This window comes from Phacochoerus africanus, chromosome 11 (genome assembly GCF_016906955.1).
Source record: "Phacochoerus africanus isolate WHEZ1 chromosome 11, ROS_Pafr_v1, whole genome shotgun sequence".
Taxonomy (NCBI): Eukaryota; Metazoa; Chordata; class Mammalia; order Artiodactyla; family Suidae; genus Phacochoerus; species Phacochoerus africanus.
The window spans coordinates 120,490,274-120,511,068 of record NC_062554.1 but is presented as its reverse complement, the minus strand read 5'-3'; the positions used below and the strand labels follow the sequence as shown (position 1 = coordinate 120,511,068).

The 20,795-nt window shown below is 39.2% G+C and overlaps 1 protein-coding gene across 1 annotated transcript in view; it reads right to left on the bottom strand.

Annotated features, from left to right (window-relative positions):
* AXDND1 (axonemal dynein light chain domain containing 1) overlaps window positions 1-20,795 on the bottom strand; it is an 87,670-nt gene that overhangs the window by 11,204 nt on the left and 55,671 nt on the right. Inside the window, exons 19-21 of the mRNA XM_047753938.1 lie at window positions 20,117-20,316; window positions 19,090-19,186; window positions 8,204-8,314 (exon numbers count right to left, since the gene is read on the bottom strand). Of these exons, the coding sequence (XP_047609894.1) occupies window positions 8,204-8,314; window positions 19,090-19,186; window positions 20,117-20,316 (408 nt within the window). The remainder of the gene's footprint in view (window positions 1-8,203; window positions 8,315-19,089; window positions 19,187-20,116; window positions 20,317-20,795) is intronic.

Below are 20,795 nucleotides of genomic sequence, written 5' to 3'. Positions count from 1 at the left end.
CATCAGACCCTTCTCATCCCGCCACCACGAGCAACAGAGACACACCTCCCTCTCTCCAAATCTTGCACACAACCCTCAATCTCCCTGATTCTAACACACACACACTGTACCCTGGGACCCCACTCGACCTCCTGCTCCGTCTCCTTCTCTAGTATCTTCTAATTGACTAATGTCTACAGTAGCGACCAATTGTTGCTATGTAAACTTAATTAAAAGATTTTCCTAGGAAAAAAAAATTACTGGGCCATTGTCAAGGGCCCAGCAACCAGGCACTGGCTATTAGCCTTGTCCATTGCCTCCATCTCCCTGGAAGCTCGCACAATACCCTAAAAATAAATAGTAAGCCAGAGGTGCTATAAAATACCTAAGGGTGCTCACACATATAACTAGCCCTCCAAGATTACAGTGGTTGTTTTCCCAAAAACTCACAGAAGAAGAAAAATATAAGCAAAATGAAGATCAGGAACTATTCCCAGGTAAAATAACAGGAAAATTCCCCTGAAGGTACAAACAGTGAAACAGACTTCTGCAGTCTAACAGACACTGAGTTCAAAAAGGAGATAGTGGAGTTCCCATCTTGGCACAGCGGAAACAAATCTGACTAGGAACCATGAGGTTTGGGGTTCGATCCCTGGCCTTGCTCAGTGGGTTAAGGATCCAGCATTGCCGTGAGCTGCAGTGTAGGTCACAGACCCAGCTGAGATCTGGCATTGCTGTGGCTGTGGCGTAGGCCAGCAGCAACAGCTCTGATTCGACCTAACCTGGGAACCTCCATTTACCATGGGTGCAGCCCCAAAAAGACCAAAAAAAAAAAAAAAAAAGAGAGATAGTGATAATACTAAGGAATTAAGAGCAGATATGAACAGTAATGCAGATCACTTTAGAAAAGAACTAGAAAATATAAGGAGGAGCCAAGGAAAATTACAAAATTCATTTGCAGAGACACAAGCTGAGTTAAAGGCACTGAAGAACAAAATGAATAATGCAGAGGAATAAATTAGTGACTTGGAAGATAAAAGGATAATGGAAATCACCCAGTCAGGACAGTAGACAGAAAACCAAATGAAAAAACATGAAAACAATATAAGAGATCTATGGGATAATACAAAGCAGGCCAATCTACACACAATAGGGATTCCAGAAGCAGAAGAAAAAGAAAAGGGGATTGAAAATACATTTGCAGAAATTATGGCTGAAAACTTGCCAAATCTAAAGGAAACAGATATCAAGACACAGGAAGCAGAGAGGGCCCCAAACAAGTTGAACCCAAATAGGCCCACACCAAGATATATTATAATAAAATGGCAAAAGTTAAAGATAAAGAGAGGATTCTAAAGACAGCAAGAGAAAAACAAAGAATTAATTATAAAGGAATTCCTAAAAGGCTACCATCTGATTGCTCTACAGAAACACTATATGCCAGAAGATAGTGGCAAGATATATTCAAAGGTCTTAAAGTGAAAATTTTGCAGCCTAGAATGATATTCTGCCCAGCAAGTATATCATTTAAAATAGAAGGAGAAATAAAGAATTTCTTCAACAAACAAAAACTAAAGGAGTACAGCAATATTAAACCTATTCTAAAAGAAATACTGAAAGGGTTCCTCTAAATAAAAAAGAAGTAAGAAGAAATAGGATGGAGGAGATCACAACTGGAAAGTATTCACTCAAATAAGCCAGTAACAAATCAAAAAGTGACCATAAGCATAAGGATAAACATGATGATGTTAAAAAGGGATATTAAAATCATAAAATGTGGGGAAGGAAAGTAAGAAAATTGAGATTCTTTTTCTTAGAATGTGTTTGAGCCTTTATGGCTATCAAGCTAAAGCAAGCAGGAATAGGAAGGGATTAACATACTTGAAAAACAGGACAACCACAAATCAAAACCAAACAATATATTCAGAAAACTAAAAAGAAGAGGACATAGCATAAAATAAAAGAAAATCATCCAACAAAAAAAAGAAAGGAACAAAGGAGACATATATAATAAACTGGAAAACAAGGTTTAAAATAGCAACAAATACATATTTATCAATAATTACCTTAAATGTCAATGGACTAAATGCTCTAATCAAAAGATACAGAATGGCAGACTAGATAAAAAACAAGAGCCTACAATGTGCTGCCTACAGGAGACTCACCTTAGGGCAAAGGACATATATAAATTGGAAGTGAGGGGATGGAAAAAGATATTTCATGCAAATGGAAAAGACAGGAAAGCAGGAGTGGCAATACGTATATCAGATAAAACAGACTTTAAAATGAAGGTCATAAAGAAAGACACTACCTAATGATAAAAGGATCACACAGCAAATACTAACAGACATAAAAGGAGAAATTGATAGGAATATAATAATAGTAGCAGACTTAAACATCCCACTCACATCAATGGACAGATCCTCTAGACAGAAAATCAATACAGCAATAGAGATCTTAAATGACACGACAGAACAGTTAGACTTAATTGATGTTTTCAGGACATCACATCAAAAAAAAAATCAGAATATACATTCTTTTCAAGTGTACATGGAACATTCTCAATGACTGACCACATACTCGGGCACAAAGCTAACCTCAACAAATTTAAGACTATAGAAATTATTTCAAGTATCTTCTCTGACCACAGTGGCATGAAACTAGAAATCAACCACAGGAAAAGAAATGAGAAAAAAACTGACTATATGGAGAGTAAACAACATGCTACTAAAAAACCAATGAGTCAATGAGGAAATCAAAGGGAACTTTAAAAATACCTCAAGACAAATGATAATGAAAACACAACCATTCAAAATCTATGGAATGCTGCAAAAGCAGTCCTTAGAGGGAAGTTCATAGTGATATGGGCCTTCTTCAGAAAAGAAGAAAAATATAAAATCAACAACTCACCACCTAAAAGAATTAGAAGAAGAAGAATCAGAGAACTCAGACACCTATGATAAATTAATCTTTGACAAAGGAGGCAAGAATATAAAATGGGAAAAAGACAGTCTTTTTTTTTTTTTGCCTTTTCTAGAGCCGCTCCTGTGGCATATGGAGGTTCCCAGGCTAGGGGTCGAATCGGAGCCGTAGCCACTGGCCTACACCACAGCCACAGCAACGCAGGATCCAAGCCACGTCTGCAACCTACACCACAGCTCACGGCAATGCCGATCCTTAGCCCACTGAGCAAGGGCAGGGATCGAACCCGCCACCTCATGGTTCCTAGTCAGATTTGTTAACCACTGCACCATGACAGGAACTCTGAAAAAGACAGTCTTTTCAGCAAATGTTGCTGGGAAAATTGGACAGCTGCATGTAAATCAATGAAACTGGAACACACCCCCACACCATGCACAAAAATAAACTCAAAATGGCTTAAAGACTTAAATGTAAGACAAGACACTATCAAACTCCTAGAAGAGAATATAGGCAAAACATTCTCTAATATCAACCTCACAAATATTTTCTCAGGTCAGTCTCCCAAAGCAACAGAAATAAAAGCAAAAATAAACCAACGGGGCCTAATCAAACTGACAGGCTTTTGCACAACAAAGGAAACCATAAAATAAACAAAAGGACAACCTAGGGAATGGGAAAAAATAGTTTTTCAAACAATGCAACTGACAAGAGCTTAATCTCTAAAATACACAAACAACTTATACAACTCAACAGCAAAAAAGCCAACCAACCAATGGAAAAATGGGCAAAAGACCTGAATAGACAGTTCTCCAAAGAAGATATACAGATGGCCAACAAGCACATGAAAAAATGCTCAACATCACTGATTATTAGAGAAATGCAAATCAAAACTATTGTGAGATACCACCTCACACCAGTCAGAATGGCCATCATTAATAAGTCCACAAATAACAAATGCTGGAAGGGGTGTGGAGAAAATGGAACCCTCCTCCACTCTTGGTGGGAATGTAAATTGGCACAACCACTATGGAGATCAGTATGGAGGTACCTTAGAAAACTATACATAGAACTACCATATAATCCATCAATTTCACTCTTGGGCATATACCTAGATAAAACTTTCCTTGAAAAAGACACATGCACCCGCATGTTCACTGCAGCACTATTCACAATAGCCAAGACATGGAAACAATCTAAATGTCCATCAACAGACGATTAGATTAAGAAGATGTGGTGTATATAAACAATGGAATACTACTCAGCCATAAAAAAGAGTGACATAATGCCATTTGCAGCAACATGGATGGAACTAGAGACTCTCACACTAAGTGAGGTTAAGTCAGAAAGAGAAAGACAAACACCATATGGTATCACTTATATCTGGAATCTAATATATGGCACAAATGAACCTTTCCACAGAAAATAAACTCATGGACTTGGAGAAAAGACTTGTGGTTGCCAAGGGGAAGCAGGAGGGAGTGGGATGGATTGGCAATCTGGGGTTAATAGATCAAACTATTGCATTTGGAATGGATAAACAATGAGATCCTACTGTATAGCACTGGGAACCATATCTAGCCACTTATGATGGCACATGATAATGTAATAAAAAAGAACGTATACATGTATGTGTGACTGGGTCACCTTGCTGTACGGTAGAAAATTTACAGAACACTGTAAACCAGCTATAATGGAAAAAATAAAAATCATTATAAAATGAAAAAAAGTTAAAAAAATAAAACTCAATAGAAAGCTTTAATACAGACTAAACTCAGCTGAAGAGCAAATTAGTGAATTGGAAGGTAAGCCAGAAGAAGTCATCCAGGATGCAATGCAAAGAGGCAAAGAAATAGAAAATATGAAAGAAGATTAAAATACATGGGAGATAGATTCCTATATCTATCCATTCAGAGTTCTAGAAGGAAAAAAAGAGAGCAAATATTGTATGTGTAGAAACAGTAATTGAAGCGGTAATGACTGAGAAATTTCCAGATCTAATGAAAGATACCAAGCCAAAGATTTAGAAAACCAAGAAAATCTCAAGCAAAATTTGAAAAGAAAATCTTAACCTACATGTATCAGAGTGAAACTGCAAAATGCCAAGGTGACTATCTGAAAAGTAGACAAAGAGAAGAGATGGATTAACTTTGAAAGAAGCAACAGCTGAATTTTCTGCCCTGTGGCATATGGAGTTCCCAGGCCAGGGATCAGATCTGAGCTGCAGCTGCAACCTATGCTGTGGCAATGCTGGATCCTTTAACCCACGTGCCAGGCTGGAGACGGACCCTGTGTCCTGGTGCTGCAGAGAAGCTGCTGAACCCATTGCACCACAGCGGGGAACTCCGGCAGCTGAATTTTCAATTGTTAGTTTGGTAATAAACCCAGCAAACAGAAATAGTATCTATGTTCTGTGAAAAATTAGTATCACCCTAGAATTGTATACTTAGCAAAACAAATTTAAGAATGAGGGCGAAATAAAAATATTTTCCGAAAAACAAAATTTGAGTTTTTAGTAGATCCTCACTAATGAAAATTCTAAAAGTTAAGGCAGAAGGAAAGAGGAGAAGAATTATTCAATGCAAATAGACAAGAAAAAAAAGGCATAATAATTGAAAGAAAGATTTAAAAAAACTATCTCTGCATAGGTGATTTGATTGAATATCTGGAGAACCCAAAACAATCTACTGAAAAACTACTAAAAACAATAAATTAATTTAGTACAGTCACCATATATAAAATTAAAATACAGAAATCAGTAATATATACAGAGTTACCAATTAGGAGATAAAACGGAAAACAAGATCTCACTTAAAAATCTGAAGAGTTCCTGTCGTGGCTTAGTGGTTAATGAATCTGACTAGGAACTATGAGGTTGCGGGTTTGATCCCTGGCCTCACTCAGTGGGTTAAGGATATGGCATTGCTGTGAGCTGTGGTGTAGATTGCAGACACGGCTCGGATCCCGCATTTCTGTGGCTCTGGAGTAGGCTGGCAGTTAGAGCTCCAATTAGACGCCTAGCCTGGGAACCTCCATATGCCGCAGGTGTGGCCCTAGAAAAGGCAAAAAGACCAAAAAAAAGAAAAAAATCTGAAAAAAATAAAATACTCAAGCATATGTTACAAAAATGTGCAAAATACAAAATTAGCCAACTATTAAACATTACTGAAAGGCATAAAAGTAGACATTCTATATCCCATATTCTTTACCAGACAACTCAACATCATAAACACATCTGTTCCAAGTTGACATATAAATTTAGGAGTTCCCGTCATGGCTCAGTGGTTAAGGAACCCGACTAGCATCCATGAGGACACAGGTTCAATCCCTGGCCTTGCTCAGCGGGTTAAGGATACAGTGTTGCCGCGGGCTGTGGTGTAGGTTGCAGGCATGGCTCAGATCCTGTGTTGCTATGGCTGTGGAGTAGGCCAGTGGCTACAGCTCTGATTCGACCCCTAGCCTGGGAACCTCCATATGCCATGGGTGTGGCCCTAAAAAAAAAAAAAGACATAAATTTAATATCATCCCAGTTTTTAAGAATCATATATTTTCTAGAGGTAGATAATACAGAAGAATAGCCATAAAATACCTGAAAAAGATTAGTAAGGAGCACTGGCCTTACCAGATATAAAAATATACCACAAAGCCTCAATAATTAAAAGACTGTGGTGATGACTCCTGAATAGACAGGTTAATATAAAATAATAGAAAACCCAGAAATAGACTCGGGTTGAATATGGCTATTTTCAAATGGTTGGAAATACTATAATGTAGAAGACGAATTGTGCTTTTCATATCAACATAAAAGACTAAACTAGGACGAGTAGAAAAAAAGCTACAAGGAAATACATATCATTTAGTTCAATAAAAGAATGATGTTATAACAGCCACTGCTCATCAAAATTGAATGGACTAACTGAAGGAGTTCTCTGTCATCTCAGATATTCGAACACAGGCATAATGATGAAGTGTAGGTGTTACAGTAAGATTCATGCATCAGACGGTTGGGTGAAGTCAAACACCTTTAAAATCCTTTCCCTTAAGTCCCTGTGATTCTGCACAGTTCTTCAATTTTTTCCTAGAGCTGATGTGCAGCCACGCTCATTTCTAGTGTACTTCATTAAGTTTCTCAAACGTATATTGTAATTTAAGATGTATAATGTTGATGAAATAATTCAGTGGTTAATTCAAAATAATTCTGGCCAAGATCTGGGCAGCAAGGAAAAACAAGAATTTGTTAAAGGTGTATAATTTAGAAAGGTGATGTTTCTTCAGTGTTTAAATGTGAAATAAAGGTCCTGCAAGTGTGTAGACAGAACCTTCCTCTTAGACCACGGATGCCGTCAGATCATACCTGTACAGCTTATGGCTCTGATAACAATGGGAGCTTCTTCAGACTTTGTTAGAGGTGAACTCTCTCAAAGAGACTGAAGTAAAAGTAAACATCTGTGACTGCCAGTAGGTATAAGATATTCATTGACTTGGGACCCTCAGGGGGCAGGTGGTGGTTAAAACTATGGGATTAACACAGTAATGTGTAGGGTGTAGAATGAGAAGGGAAAACAAGTCAAGGACAGACTGTCAGCATTTAAGAAACAGGCAGAGGTGGAAGACTACAAGAAGGAGCATGAAAAGAAATAACAGAGAAAAGTGGAATTTCCAAAAAAAGTGAATGGTTAACAGGATCAAATCTCCTGGTTATCAGGAGAAATCAGTTAAACATGGGATTGGAGATATTTGGATCTGGTAATGAGGAATCATCGGTGACCTTACAGTACTTGCAGAGTTTTAAGAAAAGTGATTGTGACAGGAAAGGGGGAAAGAAATAGTAAAGAAAGAGACAGAATCAAGAGACATTTTTTTTGCATGGGAGAAAGACCATATTTATAGATTGTTTATGCACTGATAGATGGAACCATTAGAGAGGAAGACACTAAAGACGCAAAAGAGAGAGGACAATGTGCATGGGATTAAGAACTCAAAGGAAGCAATAACTTTGGACAGGAAGACTGAGACGGAAGGGAGGGGGAAGGGTGCGAGCAGAAACAGAGGGGTCTGAGGATATGCTTCAGGGAGTGGCAGGCGGCTCCCCTCTGAAAGTCATCCTTTCCTCTATAATGTAGGAGACAAAATCATCCTCCAAGAAAGTGAGGAGGGACGTCTGGGTGATGCTACCCTCCCCTGGAATCTCTTCCGATAGAGTAAATGAGTGAGGATGCAGAACACTGGGGAAGCTGCTGTACCCTTATCTACTGAAATACAGGAAAAGCATAAATAGTGACCAGTGCAAACACATGGCAAATACCCCTTCTCCAAGTAGGTGACGTTTTTCTTCACGTGTCAATAACTTTATTTTTCTGCCTTTGAGGCCAGAAAGGAGGTGAGAGCACGTGGTGATCCATTCATAGCATTCTCTCTGAGAAGAGATAAAAGGTAAATCACTGAGCGGAAAAAAATCAGATTACCCCAACTCATTTATCCATTCTCTCCAGGAGCTGCTAAGCACAATTCCTCTAAATACAACTCCATTCAATTAACTTTGTTTCAGTTCAGCTCAAAGATTTATGAAGAAGTGATTTTCTATGAATACAGAGCCAAATCGTATCATCTCTTACTGGCAGGGTCTGGGATCTGGGTTGTAATAGGACAAAGAGTAGTGAAGTGCTATAAAACTAGATGCAGAAAGCTGGCTGAATTTACCAAGGCATAATAAATGTTAGCAGGGTCAACTATAAGTTGGATAATGATAACAACAGCAAACACTTAGTTGCATTTAATTATATGCCGACTCAGTTCTAAAGATTGTGCATTATTAATTCATTTGATCCTCATTATGAGACTATTATTAATCCCATTTTTTTAGATGAGGATATTAAGGAATAGAGCAGTTAAATATCTCACTCAGGGTCACATAAACAGTTATGCATAGTGCTTGGATTATAGTCCAGGTGGCCTGGGCTCTACCACTACAAAAATATTACTTCTCCTGTCCCTGAAAAAGTGAATGTTTAAAGATTTGAAACATTTTTTGGAAAAGGCGCTCACCCCTTATCTACTGAGATACAGTACCGGTCTACAGCAGGTCTCATCCCCCTAGAGTGCATAGCAAAACTACATTAACTTTACTGAGATCTCCTAACAGCTAAGATCTGGTTTCAGTGTTTAAAAGATGCATTAGTCCTCATTAGCGAGTAAAAGCAGAGGGAACTAGGGAAGGTTATTTCTCTGGGGAAGGTGATTTTGTCACTTACACCATCAAAAAAAACAAAAACAAAAACTGTACCATGTGGTGAAATAATTACACAGGTTAGGTTCCTGAAATAAACCATAAAAAATATGTCTCATATTTTTCTCATTAGATTTATTTTTAATTGTGGGATTACTGTAAAATGTCAGAGCCAAATATTTTAAAAAATCAAATCCAAACCCTTGTGGAGCTCCCATCATGGCTCAGTGGCTAATGAATCCGACTAGGAACCATGAAGTTGCGGGTTTGATCCCTGGCCTTGCTCAGTGGGTTAAGGATCCGGCGTTGCTGTGAGCTGTGGTGTAGGTCGCAGATTCGGCTTGGATCCCGAGTTGCTGTGGCTCTGGCGAAGGCCAGCGGCTACAGCTCCAATTCGACCTCTAGGCCTGGGAACCTCCATACGTTGTGGGTGCAACCCTGGAAAAGACCAAAAAAAAAAAAAAAAAATCCAAACCCTTGTGTTACAGACAAGGAATAAAAGTCTATAGAGGTGAAGTAAGTTTACTACAGCCTTGCAAATGTCACTGGTAAGTTTAAATTCTGCATTCAAAGGGTTAGGATGATATCTTATTGAATAACAGAAAAGAGGATCAAATAAAGGAGATGAAAGCACTGGCTTCTAGTCCTAATTTCACCTAATTGGTTGTGACTTCTTCAATAAACTCTTAATAGGTTTCACCTATTAAAAAACAGAATGGGAGTTCCCGTCGTGGCGCAGTGGTTAACGAATCCGACTAGGAACCATGAGGTTGCGGGTTCGGTCCCTGCCCTTGCTCAGTGGGTTAAGGATCCGGCGTTGCCGTGAGCTGTGGTGTAGGTTGCAGACGCGGCTCGGATCCCACGTTGCTGTGGCTCTGGCGTGGGCCGGTGGCTACAGCTCCGATTCAACCCCTAGCCTGGGAACCTCCATATGCCGCGGGAGTGGCCCAAGAAATAGCAACAACAACAACAATAATAACAACAACAACAAAAAAGACAAAAAGACAAAAAAAAAACAGAATGGCCGTCATCAGTAAGTCCACAAATAACAAATGCTGGAAGGGGTGTGGAGAAAAGGGAACCCTCCTCCACTCCTGGTGGGAATGTAAGCTGGTAGAACCACTATGGAGATCAGTATGGCGTTACCTTAGAAATCTACACATAGAACTACCATATGACCCCACAATCCCACTCTTGGGCATCTATCCAGACTAAACTTTCCTTAAAAAAACATATGCACCCGCATGTTCATTGCAGCTCTATTCACAATAGCCAAGACGTGGAAACAACCCAAATGTCCATCAACAGATGATTGGATTAGGAATATGTGGTATATATACACAATGGAATACTACCCAGACATAAAAAAGAATGACATAATGCCATTTGCAGCAACATGGATGGAACTAGAGACTCTCATACTGAGTGAAGTAAGTCAGAAAGAGAAAGACAAATACCATATGATATCACTTATATCTGGAATCTAATATAAGGCACAAGTGAACCTTTCCACAGAAAAGAAAATCACGGACTTGCAGAATAGACTAGTGGTTGCCAAAAGGGAGGGGGAGGGAGTGGATGGACTGGGAATTGGGGTTAATAGATACAAACTATTGCCTTTGGAATGGATTAGCAATGAGATTCTGCTGTGTAGCACTGGGAACTATGTCTAGTCATTTATGATGGAGCATGATAATGTGAGAAAATAGAATGTGTACATGTATGTGTAACTGGGTCACCATGCTGTACAGTAGAAAAAAATTGTATTGGGGAAATAACTATTGAAAAATAATAATAATTTTAAAAAAACATCTTGGAAGAGGTAAGTTTTCAAAATTTCTTTCTTGGACAAAGTGCGTTTGTGTAGCGCTGGGTATAAGCGATCACTTGGGCTACACAGGTCAGGAATTTCCATGTATATTGGTTGCCTGTTAAATTCCTTACTCCAATGATAAATACTTATCTTTGGTTTTGACTCATCAGGATTGGTTCTTGTCAAATATGGTGACTTCTACAAAACACTATGTATGTACTTTCTTGACTATCTTAAAATAAATAATTGATATAAATTATTGACTAAAAAAAGATATACTAGCTATACACAATGGAATACTACTTAGCCATAAAAAAGAACAAAATGTCATTTGCAGCAACATGGATGGAACTAGAGACTCTCATACTAAGTGAAGTAAGTGAGAAAGAGAAAGACAAATACCATATGATATCACTTGTATCTGGAATCTAATATAGGCACAAATAAACCTTTCCACAGAAAAGAAACTCATGGACTTGGAGAAGAGACCTGTGGTTGCCAAAAGGGAGAGGGAGGGAGTGGGATGAACTGGGAATCTGGGGTTAATAGATGCAAACTATTGCATCTGGAATGGATAAGGAATGAGATCCTATTGCTCAGCACTGGGAACTCTATCTAGTCACTTGTGATGGAGCATGATGGAGGATAACGTGAGAAAAAGAATGTACATATGTATGTGTGACTGGGTCACTGCTGTACAGTAGAAAATTGACAGAACACTGTAAACCAACTATAATGGAAAAAATAAAATTATTTAAAAACAAACAAACAAAAACAAACAAACGAGGGAAGTTTCTGCTGTAGCACAATAGGATCAGTGGTGTCTCTGCAGCACCAGGACACCAGGTTCAATCCCTGGCCAGGCACAATGGGTTAAAGGATCCAGTGTTGCCACTGCTGCAGAGTAGTTCACAACTGCAGTTTGGATCTGATCCCTGGCCCAGGAACTCCATATGTATCGGGGTGGCCAAAACAGAAAAAACAAACAACAACAAAATGAGGTTGTTGATGTACTTTGGATGACCTCTGTGCACTGGGGAGCTGGTGAAAACCTTCTCTGGTGGGAGGAACCCCTAATGTGTAGCGTTTGTTAATTTCTATAGCATATGCTCCCGCCTTGACAATTTCAATGGTATTCATCAATTCAGTGTGTTATCACTGAATACGGAGTTGTGAAGTGCTCTGCACAGTTAGCCCTTGTGAGCCAGCATGAACCTCCATCACAGCACTGCCCTTAAAGATCCTTCCAGCTACAAAAATTGATCCATATACTATTTAACTTTATTGTACCCAGAACAAAAGCATTCGTTAATTTTGAAAATAGTAATGGCATTTAAAATTTTTTATTTCCTCAGAGTTAATTCTCCATTCATGAGAAATAAACTATTCTCTAACTGAATTTGCATTCTATGAAGTAGATCCTTGCCATTTTTTATAAACTTCCGAGACACTGAAAATATTATCATAGGACTTCTGATGGGGAAAATATCAGTAGGACTCTTTTGATGAACGTCTCAAGGTAATCTATAGAGTCAAGCAAGTTTTCCACAGAAGTAAGTTTTTCTTCAAAACCTTCTACATCACTTTTGACCAGCTATAGATGAGGATAGCTTTGTTACCAATCGGTACATATGAATCTCCTACCATCAATACTCTAATTCTGATAAAGTCTGATTCGGGGCTGTGTAAATAAATGTTTCTGATGTGAAGTAAAAGGACTAAAATTCACGCCTGGGGTAAAGGAGGATTTAAGAGGGGATGGTCCTAAATGTTAAGCCTATTGTAGTGGATCAAAAACAGGAGAAGGGGCTTTTCATCATGGCTCAGCGGATAGGAATCTGACTAGCATCCATGAGGATGCAGGATTGATCCCGGGCCTCGCTCAGTGGGTTAAGAATCCAGCACTGCCACGAGCTATGGCGTAGGTCACAGACACGGCTCAGATCTGGCGTTGCTGTGGCTGTGGTGTAGGCAAGTGGCTGCAGCTCTGATTCGATCCCTACCTAGCCTGGGAACCTTAATATGCCGTAGGTACAGCCCTAAAAGGACAAAAAAAAAAAAAAAAAGTAGCTCTTCCAAAAAAAAATGCCTGGGGTGCGGCCCTAAAAAAGGCATACACACACACACACACACACACACACACACACACACACACAAAACAGGAGAAGAGATAGTCTTTTATGAATACTGAGACTATGGTGGTAATGAACCCATCCATTCTACGTCCCCCCAAAATGGTGGGAAAGCTGGGACTTCCCTGAGTTGCCTGCTGGAACACTAAGGCAAATCCCTAGCACCACTCTTTAAAGTCATATTTCTTTTGGAGGGCCAAATCCTCAAGCTGGAAATAATATCTGGGCAACACATAGGAGGTTACTGTAGGCCAAAGTGGATGGCAGGGTCTTGACAGATTACACAGGACAGAGACAGGAAAGAATGGCATGGAGGGAATCAATTGCAACCAGAAGCTGGACTGAAGGGCTCTAGCTAGCAGTTCTGTTGTTTCCATCATGGTAGATATTTCTTTGGTATTGAGAGGAGATTTATCCTCCTACACATCCTCAGCAAGATCAAGTGCTGATCCACGTGTGTCTTTTACCAATCTAGGCCTTCTGAAATGACCAAGTAGTCCGCCATTTGCTCAGATTATGACCAAATTCCAGGGTATCAGTGGCTATAAATCTGGATGCCATATACATTACAGATGATCAACCTTAATGTACATGAAAAAAGACCTCTATCCAGTTTATTGGGGGCTAAGTTTCTTCTGGGTTTTTAGCAGCTGGTTTGGCTGTAGTGGTCCCAGTATACTTTCACTAGATGCCAGGACTCTTTGACATAGTGCTTCTAAGCCTCAAATGAAGATTTAAGCATTTCTCATTCCCAAGTGAAGCAGGGAATGTTATGCAACTGAGATCAACTTCTTTCAGAAATAGGCACAGGGCTGGAGTTGCCATTGTGGCTCAGTGGGTTAAGAACCCAACTAGGATCCATGAGAATGCGGGTTTGATTCCTGACCTTGCCCAGTGGGTTAAGCATCCAGTGTTGCCACAAGTTGTGGCATAGGTTGCAGATGCAGCTTGTATCCCGTGTTGCTGTGGCTGTGGTATAGGCTGGCAGCTGCAACTCTGATTCAACCCCTAGCCTGGGAACTTCCATATGCCACAGGTAGAGCCTAAAAAGAAAAAGAAAAAAAGAGAAATAGGGACAAGGGTGTGGATCCCAAGAACTGAGTCCTTTTGGAAAATGGCCTCCAGCATTAACTACAGCACAGCTGTGTGAGGTCAGACTGAATACACCAGAATCAGGTGGGAGGTAGATAGGGTTGTTAGTTATACTGAACTGCCTTGATGCTCTTGGGGAAATAGATAATCCCCAAGAATTGAGGAAGAAGTAATTTATTTAGGTGGTTATTGTGGAAGAGTGGAGTAAGAACCATCAGTAAGAGTGATCAAATTCCAAAGGATGCTTACTTAAGAGGTTCCCACTCCAGAACGCAGTCCAGCATCATGTAACTCTCATTTTTCAGAAGGGAGCCCAGAAAATATTAGATTGTGGGAAGCTATAATTAATGTCATCCAAATATCAGTTCAGTAGGTTGACAAGATTCTTCAACTGCTAGAATGTAGCTGGGGTGTGCTACAAGCCATACAGCATCACAGTATAGATTAGACAAGGCTTCTTGGTAGAACCATCTTCTACCATTCACCTTATGGGATATGGATAAGGCCATACAAGTCCCAGAGTCTGATGTCATAAAGATTCACGTACCACAGAGGTTGTCCAGGAGATAAGAGGAAGACAGTAGTACTCAGGATGGGAATGAATTTGAAATAAAGATAACCCTAAGGAAATGGGAATTAATTTTCTTTTTTTTTTTTTTTTGGTCGTACCTATGGCATGGGGAAGTTCCCAGGCCAGGGACTGAACTCACACAACAATAACCCAAGCCACTGGAGTGACAACGCCAGATCCTCAACCCTCTGCACAGTAAAAGAACTCCTAATTTTTTTAAATAAAGAGAACTGAAGAGGCACTAGTCCCTCCCATCAGAAGTCTGCAGCAAGCCCTTGTACCAACTTCAGTCACAAAGGGGGCAGATATCAGAAGCAAGAGAGGTTACAACCGTACTGCCTGCAAAAAAAGGAGACCATACAAAAAAAAATCTATATAGAATGAAGAGGCAGAGAACTATGATTCAGATAAAGGAATAAGAACCCCCTCCAAAAAAAAAAAAAGAGCTAAGTTGGAGTTCCCGTCGTGGTGCAGTGGTTAACAAATCCGACTAGGAACCATGAGGTGGCGGGTTCGGTCCCTGCCTTGCTCAGTGGGTTAAGGATCCGGCGTTGCCGTGAGCTGTGGTGTAGGTCGCAGACGCGGCTCGGATCCCGCGTTGCTGTGGCTCTGGCGTAGGCCGGTGGCTACAGCTCCGATTGGACCCCTAGCCTGGGAACCTCCATATGCCGTGGGAGCGGCCCAAGAAATAGCAACAACAACAATAACAAAAAAGAAAAAAGAAAAAAAAAAAGAGCTAAGTGATCTTGAGATTACCAACCTTCACAAAAAAGACTAGACTAATGATAGTAAAGATGATTCAAGATCTTGGGAACAAACTGGAAACAAAAATTGATAAATTATGAGAAACACTGAGCAAAGAAATAGAATATTTAAAGATTAAGCAAGCAGAAATGAAAAATACAATCTCTGAAATAAAAAATTCACTAGAAGGAACCAACAGCAGAATACAGGAGGCAGAAGAACAGATAAGCAAGGTGGAAGACAGACTGCTGGAAATCACTGACACAGAACAGAAAAGAAAAAACAGATTGAGAAGAAATGCAAACAGTCTAATAGAACTCTGGGACAACTTTAAATCCACCAATATCCATATTAGAGGGGTGCCAGAAAGAGAAGAGAGGGAGAAAGAGCCAGAGAAAATCTTTGAGAAGATAAAAGCCAAAACCTTCCCTAACATGGGAAAGGAATTATTCACTTAGATCCAGGAAGCACACAAATACTATATAAAATAAACCCAAGGAGGAATACACCCAGACACATATTAATCAAACTGACCAAGATTCAAGACAAAGAGAAGAAATAATATATAATTCTACACAAATTGCTGTATAAAATAGGAGAGTAGGAAACATTTCCCAAGTCATTGTAAGAGGCTAACACTACTATAATATCAAAACCAAAGATATTAGAAACAAAGCAAAATGATATAATCGATATCCCGCATAAACTTCAATGCCAACATTTTAAAATTCAACTAACTGAATTTAGTGATATTTCATGATCAAGTGGGGTTTATCCCAGAAATATAAGGTTGGTTTAACATTCAATTCAAAAATCAATCATTTTAAGATATCATATTAAAAGACTAAAAAAGATAACTCATTGACCATCTCAGTAGAAGCAGAAAAAGGATTTGATAAAATTCAACATTCAGGAGTTCCCATCGTGGCTCAGTGGTTAACAAATCTGACTAGGAACCATGAGGTCGCAGATTCGATCCCTGGCCTTGCTCAGTGGGTCAACGATCCGGTGTTGCCGTGAGCTGTGGTGTAGGTTGCAGATGCGGCTCAGATCCCAAGTTGCTGTGGCTGTGGTGTAGACTGGTGGCTACAGCTCTGATTCGACCCCTAGCCTGGGAATCTCCATATGCCACAGGAGTAGCCCAAGAAATGGCAAAAAGGTAAAAAAAAAAAAAAAATTCAATATTCTTTCATTACTTTTAAAAAAAGTTTTTACAGCCAACATGGAATAAAAATAAAACTTCCTCAATATGATAAAGGATATCTATGAAAAGATTACATTTCCCATTATACTTAACAATGACAGCATAAATATTTTTTCTCTGAGATGTAATAAGGCAAGGAAGTCTGCTCTCACCACTTTTACTCAATCTGGTACTGAAGAGTCTAGTTAGTATAATGGCAAGAAAAAGAAATTAAAGGCATATAGATTAGAAAGGAAGAAATAAAACTATCAGCAGATGATATAATTATTTACAAAGAAAATTCTAAGGAATCTGAAAAAAAATAAAACTTCTTAGCAGGAATAGTGAGTTTAGCAAGATCACAGGGTATGAAATCAATATACTTTAAAAATCAATGACAAGGAATAAAGCAACCTAAAGAGACAAAAGATCTTACTCTAAAAGCTATAAGACACTGATGAAAGAAATCAAAGATGACACAAACAGATGGAAAGATATACCATGTTCTTGGATAGGAAGAATCAATACTGTCAAAATGACTATACCACCCAAGGCAGTCTACAGATTCAATGCAATCTCTATCAAATAACCAATGACATTCTTCACAGAACTAGAATAAAATATTTAAAATTTGTATTGAAACACAAAAGACCCTAAATAGACAAAGCAATATTGAAAAAAGAAAAACAGGAGTTCCCGTCGTGGCGCAGTGGTTAACGAATCCGACTAGGAACCATGAGGTGGCGGGTTTGGTCCCTGCCCTTGCTCAGTGGGTTAAGGATCCGGCGTTGCTGTGAGCTGTGGTGTAGGTTGCAGATGCGGCTCAGATCCTGCGTTGCTGTGGTTCTGGTGTAGGCTGGTGGCTACAGCTCCGATTCAACCCCTAGCCTGGGAACCTCCATATGCCGCGGGAGCGGCCCAAGAAATAGCAACAACAACAACAACAAAAGACAAAAGACAAAAAAAAAAAGAAAGAAAGAAAGAAAAAAGAAAAACAGAACTGAAGAAATCAGGCTCCCTGACTTCCGAATATACCACAAAGCTACAGTTATCAAAACAGTATGGAACTGGCATAAAAGCAGAACTATAGATCAACGGAATAGGATAGAAAGCCCAGAAAAAAAACCCAAGCACCTATGGTCAACTAATCTATGACAAAGGAGGCAAGAACATATGGGAAGAAAGAGAGACTCTTTTATAGTGGGGCTGGAAAAACTGGGCACCTACATGTAAAAGAATGAAATTAGAATACTCTCTAACATCATACATAAAAATAAACTCAAAATGGGTTAAAGACCTAAATATAAGACTGGATATTATAAAACTCCTAGAGGAAAACATAGGCAGAACACTCTTGGCATAAATTAGAGCAACATCTTGTTTGATCCATCTCCTAAAAAAATGACAATAGAAACAAAAATAGGAGTTCCCATCGTGGCTCAGTGGTTAACGAATCTGACTAGGAACAATGAGGTTGCTGGTTCGATCCCTGGCCTTGTTCAGTGGGTTAAGGATCCAGTGTTGCCGTGAGCTGTGGTGTAGGTGGTAGACGTGGCTCAGATCCCACTTTGCTCTGGCTGTGGCACAGGCCAGTGGCTACAGCTCTGATTAGACTCCTAGCCTAGGAACTTCCATATGCCACGGGAGCAGCCCTAGAAAAGGCAAAAAGACAAAACAACAACAAATAAAAACAAACACAAAAAACAGGACCTCATTAAATTCAAAAGTTTTTGTACAACAAGGGAAACCAAAAAAAAAAAAAAACAACAAAACAAAACCACACACCCAGAATGGGAGAAAATCTTTGCAAACGATGTAACTAACAAGGGCCTAGTCTCCAAAATATACAAACAGCACATACAGTTGAACAACAAAAAAACAAACAACCCAATCACAAAATGGGCAGAAGACCTAAACAGATATTTCTTCAAAGACATCCAGATGGCCGGTAGGCACATGAAAATATGCTCAACATTTGAGAAATACAAATCAAAACTACAGTGAGGTACCATCTCATACCAGTCGGAATTCCCATCATTAACAAGTCAACAAGTGTTCCCATTGTGCTCAGTGGTAACAAACCACCACTGTATTCAGACAAATCAGTGTATATTTATAAGTCAGACAAGAAAAGTACACATTCTGTATGATTCTATTTATATAAACTCTAAAAAATGAAAAATAATCTTTGGTGTTAGTGGATCAGACATTGTCTTGGAATGGGATGAGACTGCAAGGAGAGATTATAAAGGGATACAAGGAAACTTTGTTGGATATGTTCCTTTTTAATCATAGCGATTATTTTACAGGTGTATGTACATTTGAGAAATTATCGAATTGCACATTTAAATATGCGCCGTTGTGGTACATCATTTAAACCTAAAAAGTCTGCTTAAAACAAACAAAAGAAGGGGTATACAAAATTATTACCTTCATCTCATCCAGGTCATTAAGCTCCTTGCTAGGATGTTTTCCTGAGTGACTTGCTTTACTCGGTGTCATAGCTGCTACCATGTCTTTGCAACAACTGGGGGGGAAAAAGTGCACATACAGAACATGAACTTTTTATTCTGGGTTCCTCTTCTAAGTGTTTTAAATCCAGATACAGTGGAAGTTTACCATAATAATTAAGTTACTGACTCACCAGAGAATACTCCATCTGTTGCTCAGTTTCTCTTCTTCCTCCCCTCCATTCCCACCTTTTTTTTTTTTTTTTGCCTCACTCGTGGGTGGAAATTCCCAGGATCAAACCTGTGCCACACCAGTGACCCAGACCACTAAGTGACAATGCAGGATCCTTAACCCACTGCACCACGAGGGAACTCCCCATTCCCACCACTCTTGACCACTGGTAACACTGAATGGAAATGAAGGGGAAATTGGCTAGACTATAAAAGCTACTTACTGAATTTGAAGCAATCAAAGTGACAGAATGCTTTCTAGTTAATAAATTACAATTTTATAGATGTTCTCTTTGACAAGAATCTTCTAGTTTTTCAAATAGAGGTTTCTTTTTCACTTTTTTTTCCCACTTTTTAAGAGATGTTTATTGGTTGGTGTGTAGTGAAACATATAAAAGGATACACTCAGCTTTGCATGGAATTACAGAGGAAACTACAAGCTTCTTCATAATATGTTCCCCATGGTATGTGCAAAAATGCAAGATACAATTTACTTATGCAAGTAAGTGCCTTGTTTCAGTTTTTCAGCCCACATACATAAACAGTTCCCAGCCTGCCAATGCTAACACTGTTTTCAAAAGAATTTTAGAAACATTGAGGAAACAATAAAATCTCATATTCCAACAGGGTTGAAGCTGTTTAAAAACTGAACTAGCATTTCTTTCAAGATTTTAAAACAATCCCTTATTGCTACTACTTAATTGCCAATTCCTCTTCTGCTTTATGTCACATTTAATCTTCAAAAGGGCAGTAATAAAATAACCAGATAGTTTCACCTGCTCAAGTAGCTGGAGTATTGGGACAACTTTTTTGTCAGGGCAATTGCATCTAGCTCTAGCTTTGCAACTCCTAGGTCACGGTGTTCAGCACTTTTCTCCTCCAACTTTATGACAGTGTCTGGATCAGGAAAGTCAGGTACCATTAAAATAAGCAAATTTACCATCCACTGGATCATGGGTATATGCAATTCATCCATCTGTTAAAAAATTACTATATAAATGGCCCATTTAAAAGAAATTAAACAGTAAAAGACATATATATTTATTTATTTATTTTTGTTGTTGTTGTTGCTATTTCTTGGGCTGCTCCCGCGGCATATGGAGGTTCCTAGGCTAGGGGTTGAATCGGAGCTGTAGCCACCGGTCTACGCCAGAGCCACAGCAACATGGGATCCGAGCCGCGTCTGCAACCTACACCACAGCTCATGGCAACACCAGATCCTTAACCCACTGAGCAAGAGCAGGGACCGAACCTGCAACCTCATGGTTCCTAGTCGGATTCGTTAACCACTGCGCCACGATGGGAACTCCAAGACATATAAATTTAAACATAGGACTGGTCATACCCGCGTCCAATTTTCAACAAACTATCATTCTAAATGAAATCAAATCATCACTACTCAACTAATGTAACCTCATTTTCTTTTGCCCCCTGCACTACATCAGTGCACTATCC